Source organism: Bombus impatiens, unplaced genomic scaffold (genome assembly GCF_000188095.3).
Source record: "Bombus impatiens unplaced genomic scaffold, BIMP_2.2 scf_1274, whole genome shotgun sequence".
Lineage (NCBI taxonomy): Eukaryota > Metazoa > Arthropoda > Insecta > Hymenoptera > Apidae > Bombus > Bombus impatiens.
This window is the reverse complement of record NT_177693.1, coordinates 241899-267502: the sequence shown is the minus strand read 5'-3', so window position 1 is coordinate 267502 and position 25604 is coordinate 241899. Positions and strand designations below refer to the sequence as shown.

The following is a 25604-nucleotide window of genomic DNA, read 5'->3' as shown; positions in this document are numbered from 1 at the left end:
ACAAACTAACCTCACTTTTTATCTCTTTTTATCTTACGGCATTTTGCTTAGTGTTATCTTACTCATACACTACTCCCACTCTTCTCTTCCTGTCACACCACATGCGCGAGCGCGCGGAGCTCAAAGTTCTATTATATTTTTCCTGATACACTTTTTTTGGATTTTATTTTTTCTTATTTCTGAGGTTTGATATTTTAACTTCAAGATACTAGACCCCCGCGCGAATTTTGTACGTTTTATATGCTTACAACGCTGTAATATTATTTCTTATTTTAGCATGATATATTGCTATTTCCTTATATATATATATTTTATTAAAAAAATTAAATTATTAATAATTAACACAATTGCAGTAATATTGAAAACATTAGAAATATTAATAATTTTATTTATTGTATTTTATAACAATTTAAATAAATTTGAATTAACATTAATAGTAGATTTATTTCAGAGGATTAAAATTAAAAAATGTTGTTGAGTGGTATGATACTGTACATTATGCTATTTATTATTTAATATATTCTATCTAAGCCTTCAACTTCTTTCTTTTTGTTGACATCTCCATTTATAGTTATAGAGTTTATTCTTAACATTGTTCTGGGTATTCTGATAACTGTGAAAGAAATAGATGTGTTAAATGGAATAGTTATACAATGTGTTGATTATAGCGTTAATTACGATACTGTTCTTACAATTTATTCTCCTAAACTGTTTTCTTGGTTTCATTCTGAAATGAGTTATAGTGTGAGACAAGGTCTTTTGGATTACAGTCGCATTAACTGACACCAATTCCTTATTCAGTATGGGTCTTCCAATGAGTGTGAAATCTTTACCACCAACCAATAACACTTTTTCCAATTTTAATTCATCTCCTGGTTGAGGTGGCCAATGACCCTGAATGGCTATAACATCACTTTCCGTGACTTTAAATTGCGCTCCACATAAGTGTATGACCGCAAATAAGCGGCCAACCGAATTAGTAGCTATTTGTCTGTTAATTTCATTGATCACATCTAAAAAGAAGAAGGAAGCTATAAAATTATCTAAATAATATAATTAAGAAATTAATTTGAAAGTACATTTCATTAATATTTCTATATTTATTATATATAATTACCAGCAGCTGCCTTTTCCTTTTCTTTATCATAATTTTCAGGTATTTCTTCTTGATAGCTTGGTTGTGGTTTAAACCAAGGTAACCTATATTTGATTGTTTGCCTGCGATAAGCATAACCAGCTACTTCTATCTCCCACAATTTTAATCCTGTAATAAATAATGCATTTTTTTGTGTTTTGCACAAACTTGTTATTTACTTATCCTTAATCGTTAATTTTTATGTTTTGCTAGTATACAAATCAATATATAGTATAATATACAAACATATAATATTGATAATGGTAATAATAATAAATAATCTAATAGGAAAATGTAGTAATACAGTATTTATATTTTATAATAAACAATCACAGAATGTATAGTTAAAAGAACGATAATTATAAACCATTCAGTATGATGTGGTTTATTAAAAAATTACTACTAACATAATGCTTTATGAATTACATCAAACAAATTTCAGGTTATATAACCTAAAGTTTCATACAAATAAAGAAGCGAATCTTGTATTACTTTTACGGAAAAAATATTGACAAACCCGGATAATATTGTTTGTTTATTGAAGCAGGAAGAATCCTTCTAATACAGGTATTTGTGGCGAAATTAAATAGCCTGCTGAAACTACCGAGTGCCGCCATGATTTTGACTACTTGCTTTAAATTCGATAACTTAAAAGTTTAAGAATTTGAAAGAACAATATCTAAAATTGTAGACACATTTTATGAAATAAGAAAATAAATATAATAGAAGAGAATAGAAATATCTTTCTCAATAAAAGATATAAAAATAAAATATAATTATAGGAATCCGCGGCAAAATTTTAAATAGCAACTTTTAGTATATACATATATTTTTATCCGAAACATTTCTTCTCTGTCGAAATTAGAATATTTACATAAAAGAGATGATCGTTAATGACACATTATACAAATATTGTAATCTATAACGTCTTTTCGGTGAAATTTTTCGTATAATACAAGTTGTTAGTGTTATCGTTGACGTATAATTTTAAAATATTTTGCACATGTGGAAGAAATGTAGTATTTTTGTTGATTTGGTTGTAGTTCCGGTTAGAAGTAGTATGTGAAGAGATGTCGTACATGTTGGCGAACAGTTACTTGTTATGGTTAGCCATTGTGTTTTGAGGTATCGATGACTGTTGAAGTATTATAATCATTCTTAGTATTCCCAATAATTCGGCCACGTCGAATTATGCAGTTTTATAAAGAAAAGCTTCTGTCACCTGGACAACTGAAACGTCTTAGTGAGCATAAGTACAGCTGTACGACGAACAGCCTTTTGGATGGATTTCTTCAACCCTGGTGGGACTGGCTTGTTAGCAAGGTTCCACTTTGGCTTGCACCAAATTTAATCACTATTGTGGGACTGATTGTCAACATCGCGACTACTTTGATCCTTGTATATTATAGTCCAGATGCTAAAACCGAGGTATCGTCTACATAACCTATTTTTCGTACTTACACATCATATCCTGGATGACAGTGTAAAAGGTTGTGAACTTGAAAATTTGATACATATTCGATATAAATGTAAAAAATAGAATTGTCAACTTTTACAGTTTTACATAAAATCATTCGTTAGAAGAAAATTTTGTATGTAATGGAGTATTACTGTGTATGTGATGTTTGTACAAAAAAATTTGTACTCATGAAAACAACATTTTTTTAAATGAAATAAATATCTATTTATTACTTTAATATGTAGATATAGTATTACTTTAATATATAGATATAATATTACTTTAATATTTTAGGCACCTAGGTGGGCTTGTTTTTTATGCGCACTTGGTTTGTTTATTTATCAAAGTTTAGATGCCATAGATGGCAAACAAGCCAGAAGAACAGGAACTTCAACACCATTGGGTGAATTATTTGATCATGGGTGTGACTCCATATCAACCGGTATGTTGCTTAAGTTGATAATGTTAATGTGACCTTTAACTTATTATGTTAAAAATCCATATTAAAACTAAATATAGTACCTCTATAAAATAGTGTGGAAAAAAATCTCTTTTATATTTTATATTACATGACAGTGTTAAATTTCTGTTATAATGAATGAAAAATTGTGTTTTTATTTTTCCAGTTTTTATTGCTCTATCAGCGTGTATAGCAGTACAATTAGGATATTATCCAACATGGATGTTTTTCCAATGCTTTTGTGCCATGACACTTTTTTATTGTGCACATTGGCAGACATATGTTTCAGGTAAGAAGTTTATAGATGTTAATAAGGATGATTTTATTAAATTTATTTATTTCACAATGTCATTGTTTTTAAATAGGTTCTTTAAGATTTGGCAAAGTGGATGTCACAGAAGCACAATTTACTATTATAATGATTCACCTTATTTCTGCAATTTTTGGGCCACAAGTATGGATGATAGAGGTTGTATCTAATTTAATAATTCTAATTTTACATTTATATAACTTTAGAATATCTCATGTCAATCAACAAAATTACCTGATGTAATTTAGAAAACATGTTATGTTTAAAATGCTTCATTAATTTATTCATTAACGATTTAAGAGACGTACAGGTTACATAATGAGAATATCTTATGTCAATTAATAAAACATTATAACTTTAATGTTATGCTTATATGTTATACTGGTTGACTAATTGGTTTACCAATTTTTTGAGATACACAAATTATATAATTAAGTAATTGACTGTCATAAGATATTTTTTCTTTCCTTATTTTTAGTTTTTCAAACAAATATAAGCTTGTTTAGTATTAAGATTATTTAATCACAGAAACTCGTTCTTAAGGCATAGTATCAAATTTTGCAGTAAATTTAGGGGGCTTGTAGATATTCTGCATAATTGCATTTAAAAACTTCCAGTATTATAAACTTTTATAGTATATTAAGAACCCAAATATTGATTCTCTTTTTTGAGTACACTATATTATCATTTATTCATATTAAGTTCACCATGATTTTTCATTCAAACCTTCATCAAATGTTATTTTCTACTTTTCTTATTATCTATCTCATAATTTTCTCATGTTATATACATTATTATGCCATATATATATAAAATATGAGGATATCATTATATATGTATGTGTTATATTTGTTTATGTATTTTCGATTCATTTCGTCAATTTATGCACTGGATAAAAGACGAATAGTAATTGAACAAATTGTAATAGTTAAAAAGTTAACTAATTACTCAATTTCTAATCTAACTGAAGATTTTCACTTTATGCATTAATGATTTTTTATATAAGGAAAAACTAATGTTTCTAGTGAGTTCTGCATTTTTATCTCAAGACTCATGTTTATAAAAAATTTGAGAATATCTTTGCATGAGTCTAACGAGATTATTTCTTACAGATACCATACATAGATGGTTTTATGTTTAAGTATTTAATAGGAGTTATGACAGTAATTTGTGCAATGGCAAACTTATATTTCATCTTTTCGGTGATTTTCACCGGAGGAGTGGGCAAGAATGGTTCAACTGTGGCTGTAAGTTAGTCAATTAGACTTTTGTTTTTGGAAGTATGGAAATGGGAGCAGCATGGCATGAGGAGCAGCGCTGAAATTACCTTTTTTGCTATGAAACTTATTGTAACATGCATTTTATTTCCAATTCTTACTCATTTGTTTCCCTTCATCCAATTCTTTCTTACTTTCCTGCATCACATTGTTATTCATCATAAGTGCATCATAACTTACGTTTGTACCTACAATTGTCCATCAAATTCATTCATATAGAGAATATATTAAAAGGTATTAGTAAAATTTATGATATAATAGAGAAATAATATTTAGAATATATTCCTGTACTGTGCAAGGCTATGTGTAAAAATTCAACTTACTTTTAATACTTGGAATTATGCTTTTGAAACAATTTCTATCAAAAAATGTTCAATAAATAATAATAAAATATTAGATAATATAATTTAGGTATATAAATTTATCACTATACTATGTAAATGCCTTAAAATTAATATATACTTTTAAAATAATGAGATAAAGTTTAACACTAGAAAAATTTATATTAACTCCAAACAGTAAGCACACACATAAGTATATAATTTAATATAAAATTTGTACTTTGTATCATGATTATAATTCATTGATTCAAAATGTAATTTTTCATCTCAATTATCAGTTAAATTATTATAACGTAAATATTTAGAAATGCAGGTAGGAAATTGAGTAAAAAAGCAGCTCCTTCGTGCCTGATGTTTTAATTTATTATTATCTCATGTACTGTAATGGGCCACAAGTGGAACTAGCTCATATTGAAAAAAATTGAGAGTTACATAGAATAAATGTAAGATACAGAGTAAACTTAGGTTAAATTTTAATTGCATTTCTGCAATTTTTATAACGAGCGAGATTTTATGCGTTTGTTTAGATACCAGTGCTTGGTGTAGGCACAATCAGTAACTACGTAGCAGTATTCTTTTATGCAGGCTACATTCATGTATTCCTTGAATTCTGTAAAGTCTTTGAATCTGGTGGGATTGGAAAGAATGGTTCCACAATTGCAGTAAGTTTCAAAAATATAAACTCATCAGTTGTATATATGTAAATTTTCCATCATTAGCATAGTAATCAGATCTTTCTTCTTTTATATTGCTTGCCTATCTAGATCATTCAGTTATTGCTATCCATGTTAAAGGACAATTTCTGCATTACTAAATCTTATTTAATAATCTATATGCACATTACTACAATAAGAAATTCTTGTATGGTGTGCAGGCTATGAAGAAATACAGCTTATGTTTTAATATTATCTCCAAATGTAATCTCTCTTATGCAAATTTACCTTTCATTTTATTTAGGTGCTTACTAGCTATGGAGTTTTGCTATTTTAATGTAAACAAATAATTACCTATGTTGAATAGTGATCATATTATCTTTACATTAAATTAAAAAAATAAATTTTTTAGAAGAAAAATGATATTCATGAGAAAGAGTATGTCAATATTTTGTTAGATGTAAGAACTTTAAAATAGATTTATTTTTTTTTGTTTTTTATTAAATTAAAAACGAACAAATATTTTATATGAAATTAAAAATACAAAACCTTCAATTAAATGATTTTAACACCTTGTGAAATCACACAAATTGCTTAATGTATATGTGTTTTAAAGATTTGAAATTGTTTCAAAAGCAAGAAGTTTTCATCGGTATGTAATGAAATATGCTAGAGATGTGTTTAAAAGTAACTAATAAAAAGGTTTTTCGTGTCGCTTGCACAGTTGCCATACACTGGCACAGAGGTCAAGGTGTTTCCATTATGGGCTGCTGTGGGCATCGCTATTTTACTTGCACAGAGCAGCATATCCGTCATTCTTGCCGGTGGTGTCGGAAAAAATGGCTCCACCGTCGCAGTAAGTCAGTTCAAAAGTAATAAAATAATTGTGTAGTGCACTTTGCATTTTATTTTGATTTAGGCCCATGTTATAAAGGAGTACTTGCTCTCTTACATATAAAAATCTTGGTGTATATAATATATTAATATAAAACATCAACTATCTTGAGTATTATTACTTAATATATATTGTCTGATGTATTCGAAATTATAATGTTAAAAACATTTGTTATCTTTGGTTAAATTAAAAAATTAAAATTTAATTAATATACTATTATGAGATTGCAGCACAGGACGAATATTCAATTTTTATTGAATATGAATATTGAATATTGAATGACACAATATTTATTGTGTCATTTGTGTGGGTCTAAAATTGGCAAGAGCATCACACAGAACTGTTTACTGTATTTTTATTTCCACTCTGGTTAACACCTTTTCCTAAATATTTAAGAATCTGTGTTGATATCCTATACATATTTTCTTCTTTTTAATATTCCCATCCATTGACTACTCCTTTCCAAATACCATTTTAAGAAATTGCATGGATCCTTAGAAGTATATAATTTTATATAATTAATATAATAATTTTAGTTACTACATATATGCTTCTTTGTAAACTAACTTAGTGACTCTTTATGTACTTAGATGATTTTGATAATTAGTATAACAATCTTAGTTACTATATATTTTACTGCAACTAACTCTACATGAACTCTAAATAACTTTGCATTTACTATGTGTGTTAAACCTAGGATCTGTCATTGTAATGTATTATGTTTCTTACTTTCATTTTTATATTTATTAATGTCTAATAGAATTTTATGTAGTCATATTGTAAACATATAGATGCTTTTTTAGTGTTTATAAAGGTTTGCATTTTACATTTGAATATACAAGTTGGACTATTAGTCCATCATATATAGCATGTAGCTTTATAATAAATTATTTAATAATTATTTAATAATTTTAATTAAGTATATATTATAGAAATAAAATTTTAGTAAAAAGTATAGTATTTGATGTTTCCATATTAAGCATATTTATATATTGTTCCTTTTATTAGAGATTGCATATTTTTAAGTAATCTTTATATTGTTTATTATCGAATACTTAAACATTAAATTATAGGTACATATTTCATTTATAAAAATATATTACATGTTCAAATGTACATTTATTGACCACTGATGTCTTCATAATATTTATTCCATTTCAGGGAACATCAGTTTTATCTCCAATTATTCCATTTAGTTTCGTGGTAGTACCAGCTTTTATAATTTATAGAAAAAGTGCAGAGCACGTTTATGAAAATCATCCTGCATTGTATATACTTGCATTTGGAATGGTTGCAGCTAAAGTTACCAATCGACTGGTGGTATGTATATCAACAACCTAAATATCGATCATTTCATTCAATTTTTATGTTCTATATTCCATAGTATTGTTATTTATTATAGGTTGCTCATATGACAAAAAATGAAATGGAATATTTAGACACTTCATTGATTGGACCAGCAATGCTGTTCTTAAATCAGTATTTCAATTTTTTTATCAAAGAATATTATGTTCTATGGTTGTGTTTTGTAAGTCTTTTTTGCATAAATTTTATTGAACTTTTTTGAAATATCATTTTTATACATTTTACAATTATATGTGCTTTTAGATTTGGGTTACTCTGGATTTACTACGGTATAATACTCAAATTTGCCTTGAAATTTGCGATTATATGAAGATCAAATTATTTAGGATACCACTAGGAGATCATCGAACTAGTCTGGTTTCTAATACAGCTGAGAAAAATGGTACTAACAGGTCCCAACGTAATAGATTGCAAAAGAAACATCATTAGGATTTATTTGTGATAATAAATGCGCTGTGTGGTTCATTTTTTGTATAAAGGAGAGTTAACAATATAAGAAAATATAGAGATTTGATAAATTTTGTTATATCACAATTGTATATATAATCAAAGTTCAGAATAGTACAGTTCATTTATTATCACATTAATTTCTAATCGCCGCATCTGATTAGTATTGAACATAAATAAAAGGTCTCATCAACATGTTGATTGAAAGTTTCTCACTGCTTGCCATCGATTGCAATCAGTTTGTTATCGACGAAAAAAGAATATATCGTCATGTACCTAGTGATCAGAGTTACGATTAAAATCGGTAAAATCAATAAGATACATGAAACAATACAATATAAATACAGGAAGTGATATATAACTATTATTAAAGAAAGATAGAAAAAAGACATGACATAAACTTTAAGTAACTTTATATTATTGTTATAAGTATTATAGCAATTTAATTAAATCAGTGAATGTGAATGATTTATTCAACTTTTATTTATTAATAACTGTATGAAGTTTATGTTTGGGAATGACGCAATAATAACGAACATTTGTTCTTTTTGCTGACCTTTAGATTACAAGAAAAATTTTTGAAGATAAACGAATTTAGAGAAGACGTTTTAGACGAATTTAGAGAAGTTTTTGCTTATAATCATTAAAAAGAAAATAAAATTACCTGATTGTTTTTTCTTAGAGGTTGTGTTTAATGATATTGGTTATTTTTTGATTGGAGTACTATAGTCATGATCTCATATAGAATATATTAGTAGTTCATTTACATGTTTGAAATTAAAGGACAGATAATTATTTTCTTTTAAAATTACAAATCTAATTTAAAAATAACATATATATACGTAATTATATAATACGAATATTCCGATATTTCTATAGTCAATTACAAAATATTTATAGTATAAGTAAACTACCAAAGATAGTTCATTTGAGCTAAAACGATTCAATCTATGATTTATCTTATTCTTTTTTAACAATTTCAATTTTATATCATTTAAAAATTGTAAGGAATTGATGGAATGTTACTGACTAATCATTTTGTGTTTTGAAATATTTTTTTTTAGTAAACATCGGTTTGTAACGAGTAAGGAACTATACAAGGAAAGGTACATAGCACAGGAAATATGCATATTGCTCAAGCAGTATGTAAATTGATATAATGTATTCTTAATTTACAATGATTTACATTCAGCTCAGGTCCGTGGCCTTAATATGCGCTTATGATTGCAACTGTATGAGATAGTTTTCCAGGTAGAAGACAAAATAGTTGAACAATTTTTATTTAAGATGATTCTGCGTATATATTCTTATATTTATTTAGCGTTGCGTGTTTTTCGTGGTAAAATCTCTTTTGTTTACAAGACGTATAATATATAGATTCAACAATATCAATTATAAAAGATAATAATGCTTTAAACAGAAGTTGTTGCTAACTATGTGCAGTAAATATACATATTTAGATTTTTAATACATTGTAATCTTTATAACTATTGGAAAGCAAATTTTTTATATAAATGTGCATCACATAATAAGGAATGGATCGTATAATTTCGAAACTAATTACAGTATAGATCATTAAAAGTTATTTTAACAGTTATTTAAAGTATATTAATTAAACAGAAAGATCTTAGATCAGTGATATATCTATTATAAAATTTGTGACGAGTAAAAAGTTATGAAGATTAGTGATATATCTTTAAAATATAAACACGTATTCTTTCACTACATTGTATTTTAAGAAATATCCGAAGCTGTTCAAGAAATGGTTTCTTTACAAACATAGTTACGAGCAATCTAATTACTGTGCATGAGAAGTTGTGCAAGGAAATTACCGTTTAGTTCAAACGTTTCATTATAGAGTATGACAATTATATAATTCTGTTGTTTTACAAAAGTTTTGAATTTTTACAAGATCATTTGAGATTTTCAGAATGACAATATTTCAATGAGACTTTCCTGCAACATTGCCTGATAAAATAAATAATGTATCTAATAATCTAATGTAACATATCTTGGTTTTTGTTCACAAAATGTAATATACTTTCCTGATAAATAATTTTCGTATCACATGCTATCTTTTATTTGTGCGTTTTCATTGAACAAAGCTTGATGTAATGGTCAAAATCTTTGGAGTTACGTTCCCATTCTCCTATCTTCAGATTTAATCCGTGTTAATCCTTCCAAAATGGCTTGCAAAGGTGATTCTTTCATATAAATTCTAAATCTTGCTTTCTAAATAAAAAACATACCATTATAATTTTCAAAATATTAATTCGCATGCTGCATTATTCTATTTTATTTTAAATGTTTGTATTGTTCCTCGTAAATTTTATAGTAGCACATTAACAATACCTAAATTTGTACCTTTGCAATTTATTAACCAATAATAGCTTGAGAAATTGTTTTTGTATTGAACCGCATTGTTAATATTTAGCATGTTTGTGGAACTTTTACACAAGCCCACATTATATCAATTCACTAATTGATAGTATACAAAATCATATCGTTTATAATTTCATTTTGTGAATAATGCCTAATACTTATTTTCTCATATAGCAAAATGTTAATTAAAAAGTACGATAAAATAATGCGATAAACACATTATTAATATTAAAATATATGAAGAACTAGTATCGTTTTAATATCTTATTTATGTTTTAACATCTTAAACATCTTTTCGATATGATAATTTGTAATAATATGAGATATAGATACAAACATTATGAGGTACGTAATAAAGCAAGTAGAGAATTGAAGCATGTGAAGATTGCATTTGCATGACTCTGCTTGTTTGCTTGGTCCTAACGCCTTGTCGAACGCGTTCAGGATGTTGTACGATATCTTTAACATTTTAATTTATATAACACAAACCATTTCAATATAAACTGTACAAACTATAAGAAATCAAGAAAAAAACTTCTGAACACGGTCGTTGATTGATATACATATGTACATAAGAAATGCTGCCAAGTATGAAGAGGGAAAGGTTTTTGGCAACTCTGTGCTACTTTATCTCACTTTTATCAAAAATACAAGTGTAGAACTGATTACGATATCTTTTCAATCAAAATTTCTCTCATTGATTGCCGAGCCTTAGTGAATATTAATGTAATGCGTGGTCTGTTACAATATTGGGCATAATATTTATTTAATATTAGGCAGTGTTATAATGTGTTACTATATTTAGTATAACATGTTAATCAAGTATGTGCGAATAACAAATTTTAATATTTTTATAGTTTGCTATATTTTAATAATTTTAAGTATAGTAATTATTTTAATGGTTTTCCACTATTCTAACTACTCATGTCTTATGTTTTGTATACCACTGTAATTTGGATTTATATTTTGGATATATTTCTTAAATTATAGATAACAGATGCAAAACATCTAAAAGAAGATTTTACGTTTCTTTAAATTATTCACATTGTAACAAGATATTCGCACATGCAGAACGTCAATGTACTTTATTCGTTGGTATGCATGAATAGTTCTGTTCACAGTTCGCGCGATGGTGGAACAAGAGCCTCTGTTAGACGAGGATTATCATCACGGATCTGATACTACCCTCGACCTATGACGGTTGAAATTCATCAGCGTAAAGATAATTATTTCGAAACGCAGGGTTACGTAAAACTTTCTTTGCAACTTTTATCATTACTCTTTCATTGCCCATTAACAAGTACAAATACTAGTCTCTTTCTAGAATGAAAAGTAATGTATTATATTGTAAATTAGCAGTACTACAGTTTCACGTGGCCTTGATACTCATCTTGAATCATAATTTTATTATGAAATTTGAGATGCTGGATAAAGGAAAGAGTATATAGATTATATAGCAGAATGAAGCAGGGTAGTTACATTATAGGAAGTGAAGTTTAAGTAGAAGAGAAAGTTTAACCCTTAAAAGCTATTGTCGAAATTTCATTTTAGTACTTCAGTATTTTAATTTACATGGGCAAAATTTCGCATATTGTTTATTTTGGAAATTAACAAATTACCATTGAATATTGGATGAAAAATAGACATTGTTGCAATGCTATCATATGATAGTTATTAAAATAAAATTCGCACAGTATGAAATTTCATATGTATTAGCCTGTAAGGGTTAAAGAGAGTTTCGCGTGGTCCTCTTCGACGTAGGAGAAAATTAAAAATGAAAATTTTAATTTTATCGATAAGTGTATTGAAACTGTTTGGTTCAAAGATTTTCGATGAAGTAAGATAAGAGTATTTCCTGTGATAGTTTTATAGAGAAACAGCGAAGTACATTTTCATTATTGATGGTCAAACAACGAAGGACTATAGTTATTCCTACAGAGTCGGAGACATTTCGAATTGTAAGATAAGATTCATGTATTATTGGTAACGTTTAAAAATTCGTACAATTTTATAGAAAGATATAGAAAGGATAGAAGAACTTTAAGAAAGTAGAGTGGCTTTTTTTTTCAAAGAAAAAATTGTTAAGAACAATTCTAAAGTGGATAAGGTGAAGATTTTTTAATGTTGTCAGGATGAAATAGCATTTAACACTAGCACGCTAGCGTAATAAAGAGATTCTTGTTCATTTTTACCAGTTGTACGACTTCCAGTCTTTATCAACATTTTTGTGATCTCTTAAATGGAGATGATAGTCGAGTTATTTAACTAAAATAATAACGATGTCACAAATGTTAGAGAAAAAAAAAAATAAGAAGGATAATAATAATAGAAATAAGTTTGTATAAATAAACAATTTGTAATATATTTATTTAATAAGAAGTAAGATATGAAATTTTATCAGATTTAATTTTAAGTTAATGTTAAGTTCAGAGAAAAATTATAGGTATTAATTATATGGCAAATTATATCAGAAATTTTATGTTTATAGATTCTATATACTGTAAACTGCGATCATTGTAATTTATGCGAGCAAATAAAATTTTAATTGCCATTCTGTTACTTTCTTATGTTTTTTCTTTTTTTTTCGTTTCGTCGATGAATTTTCATCAATGTCTAGTGAAATGAATTTTGTCGAATCGTTGAGAATATTTTCTCGCGTTCGAAAGTGGAACAAATTCGAATAACGATTAAAAACTGGTTCAACCCTCGCGCCGGAAACTGGGCCAGGAGTAATCACTATTTCCCGGGAATTCGGTCACCCATAGTATTTCATGATGCCTTGTAAAAATATCCTTGGGATAATCCACCTACGATCTAATATATATTGCAGTTGAATATTTATTTAGAAAATCTATTTGCAATTCACTTTGCAATGACAAATGAAAAAAGGAAGCAACGAATGCTTATGAAGATACATATAAATATTATTTTCTCATTTTATCGGTAATAATTTTTTTATTCACTGTAATTCAATAATTATCTAAAATCTATTTTGCAACAATTTCGAAAAATTTCTGGGAATTGGCAGATTCGTTTACACAGCTTATTGGCAAATGAAATATTAAAATAGCTATTTATATAAATTTGAATTTTTCTCAATAAGCATGTTAAATCCTTTTACTTAAATTTATAAAAAGAAGATGCATGTCTTATTGATTTTTTCTGTTTGTATATCTCCGATCTTCATTCCAATAACATTTTATTCGCCATTTATCCATTGGGAATCATATTTTATCTGATAGTACCATATCTTTGTGAGACACTCTGTATAGCGTGGTAGGCAATGTTACATTACGTAGTAGTGCGATATTGATCAATCAGATGGCACGTAACGTGTCCCTTGATCCCTAGGTGTATACTTTCTGTGGGCCAGCAAAAACGTTAGGGAAGTAAAATAAACGCTCGTACCATGCCGCAACAATGAAATGCATAATCAATGAAAGTGCATTACGTTCCCACATCTTAGCTCTTTAGTGGTTCGTTTTCTCTCTTCTCCGCTTTTCACAGAGTCCGAAGACCTCGAAATTTCGTGACCGAGCTACGTATCACCTCCTACCCTTGTTCGTCTATTCGACCTGGGCCACGTTCTGAGACGTTTCCCCTTCCCCAATACCAAATCCACAGGAACGTAATATTCTCTTCAAGGATCCTTGGTGTTCTTAAATTCAATCATGGTTGCGTTCTAACGAGATTATGAGACTTTCAATCAAGTTTGAGAGAGTCCAAACCTGTTTCGCGGTGAAATTAATTAGAGCAGTAATGGTAAATAAATGGTTTTACGGGTTATCGTAAATGTTGGGCAAATTGTGTTGCGAATTGAAATTTAGCAATGAAAGAGTTTCCTGTAAATTTTCGATGATAGTTTCATTCGTTCGATAGTAAATTACAGATGCTTCATGTAGCGTTATATTGTTTTGTTAATTCTGTGAGTTACGTAATTAGTATTGTTTTACTTTTAATATGGTTCAACTCTTTTAATAACGAATTGGTAGTAAATTAATTCCATTTATTTATCATTGAACTATATGAATTTTGTTCATCCCCCGAAATGATTCGATTTTTTTATACAAACATTTTTTATAAAGTGGCATATCCTTTTTTGGATATACTACTGGCGAATGTATGCGCATGCGCGTCGAACGATAGGGGTAGTAAGTAGAAAAGTCGAAGTTACGGTCGACGAGAATCAGTCTGCCTTCGGCGACGTCCGAGCGACCATTCATTATGATAGTATTTTGGATTTGATAGTAAATAGACTTTACACGTCTTTATGATTTAGCTTATAACAATAGCTTAAGCTGGCAATAAAATGTTTCACCTAATCATACGATCTTTAAAAAAATCATTTATGTACTTCCACAAAAATAAATGAATAATAATAACAACTCTTCTATTACTATTATTACGAATACGTAATAATTATTCTAATAGCATTATTAATAATTACAATATGAATCATTTCACACTCCCAAGCAATACCACAGTAATACTATACACTACTATACACAAAGGCAAAAGATATCTTCTTCTTTAATGCATCAAACGTCCATTATTTTATATTCAACTTTCTTTTTTCTGGTCTCTAGATAAAGATACCTTTGAACTGACAATTGAACGGATTGCTCCACGTAACCTTCCTAAGCAGTTTGAATAAAATTTAATCCAGTCGATATCGACTATAGTTTAGTTTCGCATGAAGGATTCCTGTTGAATTTTTAGATTCTACAGTGACGGATAAAAGAAAATTTTAAATTGATATGCTTATTGTTAATAACTTTTGCACTGAACATTTTTTGTCACATTGATAATTGATATACCATATTCGTTAATTTTGTAAAATGGTGTTCTTTTTTATTTTTCATGGTGCCTTTTTATATCTCTTGTTTCGTAAATTTTCTTTTGTCCGCCACGGTACGTCCCTGTTTCTCTACCACCTCCACTTTTCCCGAACATCCAGCTAAGTCTGTCAGCAGCGTTATTGATCCAGCTGGTAACAGACCGCGTCTATGCAATGAGGCCATCTATTCCCGAGAATCGTATATGTATATGGGCTCGCTGGGCCAAGCGTTCAGGATAGCCATTCAGAAGGTGCTAACGTCGTATTACGTAGACGGCGACATTGCTTACGTAGACCGTAATCATATTAGGCTTACCCACGTCTGTTTCTAGGTTTTGTATGGTTACAGTTGACAGCCTTCTCCAGGTGCGACTCTTTCTTCTGACAATTGGGTTTTTTCACGGACATAAATCTCTCTTGTTGTTTCCAACAAGTCTTGTTGTTTGGGAGAATTTCGAAATGTATATAATTAGAGAGTAGAAGAATTATTGTTATAATGCTAAAAATTTAGAATATATATATACTTGACTATAACAAAAAGTAAGGTAATTATATATCCTAACCTCCTAGGTAACGATATATTATCACAAATTTTTATTTTCTAATTCACTCTGTTATCTATTTCCCTGCAAAGCTTATTAAATAACAATCACCTTTAAAAGTATTCCTTACTTTACGATCTCGGAGAAATTCTAAAAAAGATATCAACATTTTTCACATTTTTATAGTGAAATGAAATACCGCTCCAATTCCACGTGCATATATGTAAAACTATCGTAATGTTCACATTCATTTTCTAACCTTTATTTTTAAGAGAAATTTAACCATTTCAATATACCTTCCCAGTACAAGTACAATGGTTACAAAAAGATATTGTCACACTAGTACATTTCTTACAATATTTCCACATTGAGTAATTAGGTACAAGTATATTAAATTTCGTACCGTTCTGTAGCACTTTCGTATGGCTGCAAAAATTTCATATTATGAAAATGATATGTATAGAGCATGATAAAAAAAAAAACTGCTTTATTAAGAAATAAGTGTGCGTAGCCGGTGTACTTAAAGTTTCTTTATGATAAAACAATTGTGCTGACTCGTGAACGAGCGTTCAATTGACCTAGAGCGACTGAAAGGGGTCCCGGTGTTCTATTATGTACCGGCAACAATCAAATTTCGAAACTATTAACAGGCATTGAAACGGGCACGTACACGCGGTCTGAGGCACGCGTGTGTACGCGTCTAGGTGAAGGATAAGTGCATTAGACGAGGTCTGATAAGCTGGTGTGCGCGTGTGCATAGTAAAAGTCGGGAGGAACAGTAGCGGCAATTAACTTGCCAGCTGGTAGGCTATAAAAAGCGCAATTTCATCCAGCTCGTAGCAATGTAACCGATAATTGGAAAAATTTGTACTTCTTATCGGCCCTTCGTTTGTTTCTTCGTTTCAATATTTTAGTTCATTATACTTTTCTCTCTTCATTTTGAAATGTATTTTATTTGTCGTATATATCATATAATATGTGACATTATAATATTACAAGCGCGACACGGGATTCAACAGTTAAACTTTCTCAATATATCTTACAGGTACAACGAAGCGGAGAATGTTATATCAATCGTTTCAAACTTTATTAAAATGTTATAATAAAAATACGAAAAATACGGAGAAGTAATAAATTGTTTAATTAAGAATTCTTCTAATAAGAGACGCCGAGGGAAAAAAGAATGAACGCTATTGTGTGTTTCATTATTATTAAATAATTGCATATTATAAGGGTGGAATGGATAATAACAAAAATTCCCTTTAATTGTTTAAAAAACATGTACAAGTGTTAGGTAATGTATCGATACTGTATTGATTTAGAATTTTTTTCTTTTAGAGATAGAAGAGACGAAGAGAAGAAACGAGAAGCGAGATGAAAAGAAGAGGAGAAAGTGTGGTGAAAAGTGTTTGCTTCTATCGTAGAAGGGCGTGCATCGTTCTTTTTTTTATGTTTAGGTTGCTACTTTGTAGGGACTTCCCCTTTCGGGTTGCCATCGCGTAATTTCTGAACGGGATTGTCGAGAGAATAGTTCATCGATCCCTACAGACCAGAACTAAAGGCTAAATTTCCGGCTAAACTCTCGGTTTCTCTTATTCTCTCAGATTCTGAAGTAATGTACTCGCGTTTATTTCTTTCGACATTTATATTATACGTGTTGCATAACTTTTGTATTTGGCCAGCTAAAAATTGGCAAAAATAATATGATAGAAGTATAAATAATTTTTTTATAGATTATTTTGTATAGATCTATTAAAATATAGAAAAAAGGCTTGCAAAAGATATTTTTAAAAATTGCTAATGAAATATCTTTATTGAGAAGAATGGTGATAAGAAAGATGCCTGAAAGTGTAATGTAACGAAATCCATCCTTTTAGTGTGGCACGTTGAGAATTCTTGAATAAAATATCTATGACTCAAAACTTTTCCCTTCTACGTTTTCCTTAACTGTAATAAACACCTCCTCTTTGTATGTTCTTCTTAAATACAGTAAACACATTTCTTTTGTACGTTCTTCGTTTATAGAATACAACAAAAATATGTACTTTTTTAATGTCTTTCCTTTATCCATCTTTCTTAAAGGAACTCTCAATAGAAAATTTTTATTGAAAAAAAAGTAATAAAAAGATACGAATGAAGTATATTCTGTAATTCACTTTATACCTTCTTCTACGTTTCCTTTCATTGACATTGAAAAGATGCGATCAAAAATACGAATGCAAAAGTAATTGGACGAAGAATTGTTTAATTTGATGGACTAAGAATTATTTTATTTGTGCACAACTTCTGTCCCAGGGCAATTAATCGTCAATTCGAAGTAAGCTAATTCAGAAGTCCTTTAATTTTTTCCCTGTTCTATGTCAAGGTAATGCTCGGATTGCAAGTGTTACCCTTGAACTGAATAATTAATTCATCCCCATCAGTTAATTAAACAGCAGTTGCATCGGAAAGTAAACTTCCCATCATTGTTGTTGTTGTTTAAACATTTAAAATCGACGCTTTGCAAAGTTCTTCGATCAAAGCGGTCACCTACTTTCACGCTTAGCCAATTGCTCAATCAGCAACGTGTGCTCCTTTGATGTTATTATACAAATTTTTATCATTTACTTTATTTTTCTAAAACTAAAAATTGGTACGAAATATTAAAATTTTCTTTAATCTCCTTATTTCATCACTGTTTTTATCGAATCAATACTTTGCCAAAATTGTATATAATACGTTTTAACAATTGGTTTATATATTTCAAAAATTATCGAAATACATTTTAAGAAGAATTTCATTTCTATTATTTTTAATTTCACTTTAGGAACAAGAGTAAGGAGAATTGTTTTAACGATAATACGTCAGTTACTGTCAAAAGATTTGATGTTAGTACATAAAAAGAAATGGCCAGTAAAGGTGTGCTCTTTGTACAAGTATTTGTGAATGAGTGTTACCCTTAGCTACTGCTCAAGAAAACACCCTTCAACTCTTTCACTCGTATTCTGCTTTTCAGAGGAGAGAATCCGGAATTTTCCTCCGGTTATTAATCTCAATTAAAAGATACGTATAATAGTTTCCCCAGCAAACATATTCAATCGTTATAATCGTATAATATTATATTTATACATTGTAATTACTGGAACAATTTCAGACATCTGGATTTCTTAAGGAATTATATTTAAACCTACCAATTATGCAACATAGTTACATTAATTCGAGTACATGTTTCTAACAGCCTTCGTCCTTTAAAGTTGTATATTCAAATACGCAATCCAATTACACAATATTAAGTCAGTTTCAGTGCTGTCACTAAAAATGCATAAAGAGTAAAATTTAATCTCTTGTTTTCCTTACTGCAAATTCTATCTTCCCGTACTAGAACGTATAATCTTTTCATCCCTCTCAATAAACTAACTCTAATTCTTCCCAATAGACATTTAAAATTATCGAGGAATTATATTATTACAGTCGAAAAAAGTCTACCACTCACCTCTTTCTTCTATCACCAATTTCCTTCGTTCTTCATTAATTTCCGTTAAATTTCACTTTTCAATGGGAACATAATTCGAATTTTGAAACACGAGAACAAAAAAATTAACGACGTCACTTGAGGAACCTAGTGCTCAAAATATATTAAATAAACACGAACTAGCTATAATTCCAAGCTATAAACGTAAAATCTATTACATAGAAAACGAGAGCTTAAAATCTGTTACATGAACATAACTTAATCTTATCATTTTATCACATAATTTTTTACCATTTCTCTATCTAAAATCTCCCCATCTTTCTCCTAGTTTCCCTAAAATCCGACTGTTATGCAAAAAAAACCTACTCCAATATCCGCGAAAACCACCCCAAAACTGAATCCCGTAGAAATTCACCTTCTGAATCTTCCAGCACCCTCTCTTAGACCCTATCGATCGGAAATTTCGAAAGGGCAATTAAAAGCCGGAAAAATGGTCGGTTCCGGACAGACATCGGCAGTTGAGGACAACTCCGTGTCCCTTTCCCGACGCAAGTGCCGCCCCTGGTCGCACGCCTGCCTAGTAGCCTCGTCGTGAACGATCGCCAGTGTAGTATCGCCAGTGAGGCGATACGGTGTGCGGCCTCGTGCACGAAAAGCGACGATTTTCCACCGGGATCCTCGTTCTAAACGACACGTAAGTTCACCAAGCAGCTATGCGTTTCCAATATTTTTCAACTTTCTCGACAATACGTCGTTAACTTATTACATCGAAATGTAGAACTATCGATTATATAGTGTCGCTAATGTAATATAACGAGTGACGTCGTTTAGGTCGCGTGCAACTGGCTCGAAACCTTGTTGAAATTGGCCAAAGTTAAGCTATGGAAGTGAATGCGTGTCCCGATCGACTGTCGTTCTAAGGATCGAAGTATACGGTGACTAAAAGAAGCGTTTTTCTTATCAGCTTTTATATTCCGTTTTCATAATATCGAATTTTTATCCCGACGACGATATTTATGCAAATTCATACTTTTTGTGGAGATGGTTAAAAAATGTGGACTCTAGGTAGGTGATCTTTCTATGTACTAAAGGTTACGACGATTACTATATTTTGTTTATTTTCTATATCTTTGCACGTTACATTCTCGCTACGACGCATTCTATGCATTTTTTGCATCTTCAAATTTCCCATAAATACGTAAAAGTGACGCAGTACTATCAAATGATACGAAATTCAATATAGTTGGATCTACGTAATTAATTACTATGTAAGCGCTATAACACATACAACGGTGTGTCGATACTTTTCGTAGCCACTGCGTGAAGATTAAGATGCGTGTACTCGTCAAAATTTATATATTTGATATTGTGGCGATAGTTTTTCGCTCGAACGCGCACGACGAATGATTTGAATTTAGCAATTATTAATTAAGAATCAAGAATTAGCGGTTCAAAACCGTCTTATCGCTGTAAATTTTTCCACAGTGTTATTATTATTATCTACCTGGGTTGAAACATGTTGCTCCGTATTTTTGCGCTTGGTGCCTTTTAACCAACTTATTCGAATTTCAATGATTTCATTTGGCAAGTGATTTGATTAATCAGAAAGATATTTTAAGCCAACCAAATATGTTCATACTGATAAAGCATTGAAACTACCAAGTAACTTGAATTCAGGTAAAACGACTAATGTGAACGAGGTTTACACGCCACCTAAACGATGTCATTTACTTTTTCTCACCAACGACGTTGCATAATTTCGATTGTTATATACATCAGGATTTAGTAAATTAATGGTATATCGTTGAACAAGTTGGAAAATATTGGAAACGCAAAGCTGCTGGATTTATACAGCGTCGTTTACCGCTGGCATTGCAACCACGCGTTTATTAAATCCGTTTCAATTTTGCTATTCTAAATTTATTAAGTTTCTGAATTTTTAATAATGAAACAGATACGGTCGTATGTATCGTATTATCAAACTTGCTGAATTTTAACGATGTGAAATGTTAGGAACGTTGCATTCCTCGACTGCGTACGACGTGTTCGTTTGACTCGTTGTTCGATGATGATATTCGACGATGAGAGATTTTTATCCTACGTTCTAATAGGCTTTTGAAAAAATTTGTTGCAATGAGGAGATACGAGCCGAGAATTATGCATATGAGATTGTCCGAGGACGTTGTAAAGCTTCTGTTACCTGGAACTGTACTACGTGTTCGTTTTGCAAATCGATGCAAATCGACGTATCGAAAAATTGATCTTACAAAATTGACAAGTTTGATATATAAATATCTTGAAAAATTCCTCGGTCCAACGAAATATTCCTATTTATTGGAAACGTTCCTATCTGAATAACATTTTGCAAAATGGAAATTACGTATGCAGAGTAACAATGAAATAAATGATTGACTTTAGTGTCTTATTTTTCCTAAAAATAAAACATTATATATACAGGGTGGTTGGTAAGTGGTCAAACGCCAATAAGTTGCAGAAGAAAATAATTTTCAGGAATTTTGAAGGAGCCAAGCATTTTTTAATGTGTTACATATACGTTTATATATACAGGGTGGTTGGTAACTGGTGGTACAAGCGGAAAGGGGGTGATTCTACGCGAAAAAAGAAGTCGAAAATATAGAATAAAAATTTTTTTTAAAATCTTTTTTTAATTTTTCCATCGAGACAACGATCTACAGCGAGTGCACGCGTACCGAGTGAAAATTCAAAGTCGATTTTCTCGAAAACAAAGCCTCAAACGACAAATTTTTATTCTATATTTTCGACTTCTTTTTTCGCGTGGAATCACCCCCTTTCCGCTTGTACCACCAGTTACCAACCACCCTGTATATATAAACGTATATGTAACACATTAAAAAATGCTTGGCTCCTTCAAAATTCCTGAAAATTATTTTCTTCTGCAACTTATTGGCGTTTGAAATATTTTTTACAAGCGATAATAATCCGACTTCTGAGAAGTTTCGACGTATTTTTACCCAGTATTATCACAAATGTATATTTATAAGACCATTTTTCATATTTAGACAGAGTGAAATACGTTACCAATGTGAGACCACTTATTTTAGCGTCAACCTGTATACAAACATTTGAGTAAAGCTTGAATTACGTATGTGAACTATGCTGCTACGTGTACTTTGATTTTGTAAGTCGATTTTAAGAATTTCTTGGGTGATTTCCATGTTAAGCATAGTTCGATAGGCTTTTGATCAAGATTTTACTATCAATGGATTGAGTGAAGTCTAATTGCTGTCGTAGGTGTCGATTTGTGAGCTAAAACGTGTTTTGTTTGATCACAGTGGTATATTAGCTGGGAATTCTTGGAAAGGGTGAAAACATAAAGGGATGAAGCATGATGATCTTCGATCATATTCGGTCATATGTATTGTTTGTTACATTTTTGTGTATTTCTATGCTGACAAGTTTATAAACTGGTGAATTGCGTTAGAAAAAAATGCTTCGTAGTTTGATTCGTATTGAAACGTTGATTTGAAATAATTGAACGAACGTGGAAACGTGGATTCGTCCATTGAAGAAGTGAACTGGTCTATTCGCTTGGAACGATTTCCTCTTGTTCGCTTCTCTTTTATTTCTATTCAATTATATTTACTATATATATATATTTGTATATATATATATATATATATATATATATATATATATATATATATATATATATATATATATATATATATATATATATATATATATATATATATATATATATATATATATATATATATATATATATATATATATATATATATATATATATATATATATATATATATATATATATATATATATATATATATATATATATATATATATATATATATATATATATATATATATATATATATATATATATATATATATATATATATATATATATATATATATATATATATATATATATATATATATATATATATATATATATATATATATATATATATATATATATATATATATATATATATATATATATATATATATATATATATATATATATATATATATATATATATATATATATATATATATATATATATATATATATATATATATATATATATATATACAAATTCCTACAACTCACATGTAAAATCACTTTTGATTAAAAACTCTTTTCCTCGAATTTTAGTGGAATGATTCATAATATATTTATCCTTGCTTATTAATTATCTGAAAAGGTAGGATTCTTAGTTCGAAACAGTCTAAGAAAAAGATAGAATAAAATAAACGAAAATCCAGTTATACAGAGAAATAATTAACAGTAGAAGAGAAACGAAGGATATTGGTAATAATCGATGGTATGGAACAGATCAACATGTTTGTTTGATCTATTCTTTATCTATCAATTGTCTGCAAAATGTAACGTTGAAATTTCTAAAATAACTTAAAAGAACGCAGAGGAAAATAAATGAAAGTGCTCGAGAAACGAGTCAAGGATTGCTAAATCGACTCATTGATTGCCCCCCGATCGATACAGAGGAATCTAACACAATTACTCGACAGATTGTTGAAATTTTGTAGCTTTATTCTAACGAGGATAAATCGATGAATCGCACTGACAATTTTCGATAATTTTCGACGATTCAGTAAGCACGATTTCCACATTTTCCTACAATTGTACACATCAAATATTTCTTATCAGTTCTTGTAATATAACTTCTCCGAGTCTTCCTATCTCGAATTTTTGTTGAAATGTCCAAGCTGTACGTGTAAACTTTCAAGCATAGTACCGACACTCTGATATCTCGTATTGCAATTTATATCGCTCGAGGTGACGGAACGGACCGGAAACGGGACGTTCTGTAGCGGAAAGTGTTGTTCCGAACGCATTATCCTTTCCTCACGACTAGTAGAGAAACTTGCGAGCGTCCAAACCGCGAAATTAAATGGAAAAAGTAGGTCAGAAAGACGGAAAAGACGCGAAAATATTTTTGGCATCTACTCGAGGATATTATTCCGCGCAAGCTCGTGCGATTCTTTAAGGAGGGATATATCGATTGTGAATTATCCTGTTCTTAAAACGAAATTCCTATTTTTAAGTTATGCAAATTCTGAGTCACGATATCGTTCTTCATTGTTGTTGTTATTTATCAATTATACGGTACAATAATAATAATTTTGGTATAAACACAAATGTTTCGTTATTTTCTTTTCTTTGATTCATACGCTTTTAATAATTTTACGGACTGCATTATTTTTTCGAATTTTCAATTTGCAGTTATTGTTTGATGTCGTAAGAATAATTATTTAAACGTTAAGAGAAATTTCGTTTCTCGAACTGTTTTGTTTAATGGTTTTTAATGGTTTTATAATAGACCATGATTAAGTTAAAGAAAATTCAGGGACGTGGAAATCTTGTCAATGTTAATGTCACCTAGAAGCTCGAACCTTTTTAAGGGATCTTCACCTAAATATTGCTTCAGAGAGGCTATGCTTGGCTTAAACCTTGCACAGTGCTCAAGCGTTTTTGTGATTCTTGTTAACCCAATATGGGTCACGAGGCTCAAGAAATCAATGAGCCTCGTGCTCCAAATATTGTTTCACGTACTATTAGATCGTACTATCAATTAGTAGTTGAGGCAATGCTATTTTCCATGGTATAATCCCTCCTTTCTATTTATTGCGTCCTTTCTAATTCTAAATTAGGTTGGAAACATTTTACGTCGCATTTAAAATCCCTCGTCGTTATAAAGTGTAATAGGAATAATAGGAATTGTTCTAGAAGTTATCGTATCCATACAGTTATTATTAAATAGGAACTGTAGTAGACATTTTTTTGAAGCATGGATTTCCAAAAATTGAGTGGAACTTTTATGATAGAAATTTGGTGAATGGAAATTTCCGCGATAGAAATTTGGTACAATGCAAATCTCAGAGAAGAAAAGTTTGGTCAATGGGAACTTCAGCGAACAGAAGTTCGTTGAAGATAGAAGTTGCTACGAATAGAAATTTCTGGCACAGAAATTTCATAGATAAAAATGTCCCTGATAGTAAAATTAAATGATCGCAGTAGAAAT

The 25604-nt window shown here is 29.7% G+C and overlaps 3 protein-coding genes across 18 annotated transcripts in view; 2 read left to right on the top strand and 1 right to left on the bottom strand.

Annotated features, from left to right (window-relative positions):
• Window positions 1–374: 374 nt before the first annotated feature.
• On the bottom strand, window positions 375–1829 carry LOC100743916 (39S ribosomal protein L21, mitochondrial). The gene is made up of 4 exons (XM_003493591.4): window positions 1653–1829; window positions 1118–1264; window positions 693–1013; window positions 375–613 (listed from the first exon to the last, which is right to left on the bottom strand). The coding sequence occupies exons 1-4, from the start codon at window positions 1750–1752 to the stop codon at window positions 513–515; spliced, it is 669 nt and encodes a 222-aa protein (XP_003493639.1). The 5' UTR covers window positions 1753–1829; the 3' UTR covers window positions 375–512.
• Window positions 1830–2181: 352 nt separating this feature from the next.
• LOC100743718 (cholinephosphotransferase 1) lies at window positions 2182–12915 on the top strand. Of its 7 annotated transcripts, XM_003493589.3 has the most exons (11): window positions 2182–2563; window positions 2889–3036; window positions 3221–3343; window positions 3420–3523; window positions 4477–4611; window positions 5510–5644; window positions 6360–6491; window positions 7692–7850; window positions 7933–8058; window positions 8139–8277; window positions 11846–12915. In XM_003493589.3, the coding sequence occupies exons 1-11, from the start codon at window positions 2327–2329 to the stop codon at window positions 11920–11922; spliced, it is 1515 nt and encodes a 504-aa protein (XP_003493637.1). In that variant the 5' UTR covers window positions 2182–2326; the 3' UTR covers window positions 11923–12915. The 7 variants fall into 7 exon arrangements, with proteins under 7 accessions (XP_003493637.1, XP_012247330.1, XP_012247334.1 ...); XM_012391907.2 differs by lacking the exon at window positions 4477–4611 and having other exon boundaries at window positions 11846–11922; XM_024371243.1 differs by lacking the exon at window positions 5510–5644 and having other exon boundaries at window positions 2327–2563.
• A 7214-nt stretch (window positions 12916–20129) lies between these two features.
• Window positions 20130–25604, top strand: part of LOC100743522 (MAP kinase-activating death domain protein) — a 40003-nt gene continuing 34528 nt past the window's right edge. For all 10 annotated transcript variants that reach the window (XM_033323762.1, XM_012391899.3, XM_012391902.3 and 7 more), the window contains exon 1: window positions 20130–20248. The gene's annotated coding sequence lies outside the window, so the exon portion shown is untranslated. The remainder of the gene's footprint in view (window positions 20249–25604) is intronic.

Coding starts and splice junctions, on each gene's coding strand:
- LOC100743916 (XM_003493591.4), bottom strand. CDS start 1,752: ATGGCGGCACTCGGTAGTTTCAGCAGGCTATTTAATTTCGCCACAAAT. Junction 1,265..1,652: donor AAACAAACAATATTATCCGG/GTTTGTCAATAT, acceptor TATTTATTACAG/GATTAAAATTGTGGGAGATA. Junction 614..692: donor ACAGTTTAGGAGAATAAATT/GTAAGAACAGTA, acceptor TTTCTTTCACAG/TTATCAGAATACCCAGAACA.
- LOC100743718 (XM_003493589.3), top strand. CDS start 2,327: ATGCAGTTTTATAAAGAAAAGCTTCTGTCACCTGGACAACTGAAACGT. Junction 4,612..5,509: donor AGAATGGTTCAACTGTGGCT/GTAAGTTAGTCA, acceptor GCGTTTGTTTAG/ATACCAGTGCTTGGTGTAGG. Junction 7,851..7,932: donor AAGTTACCAATCGACTGGTG/GTATGTATATCA, acceptor TATTTATTATAG/GTTGCTCATATGACAAAAAA.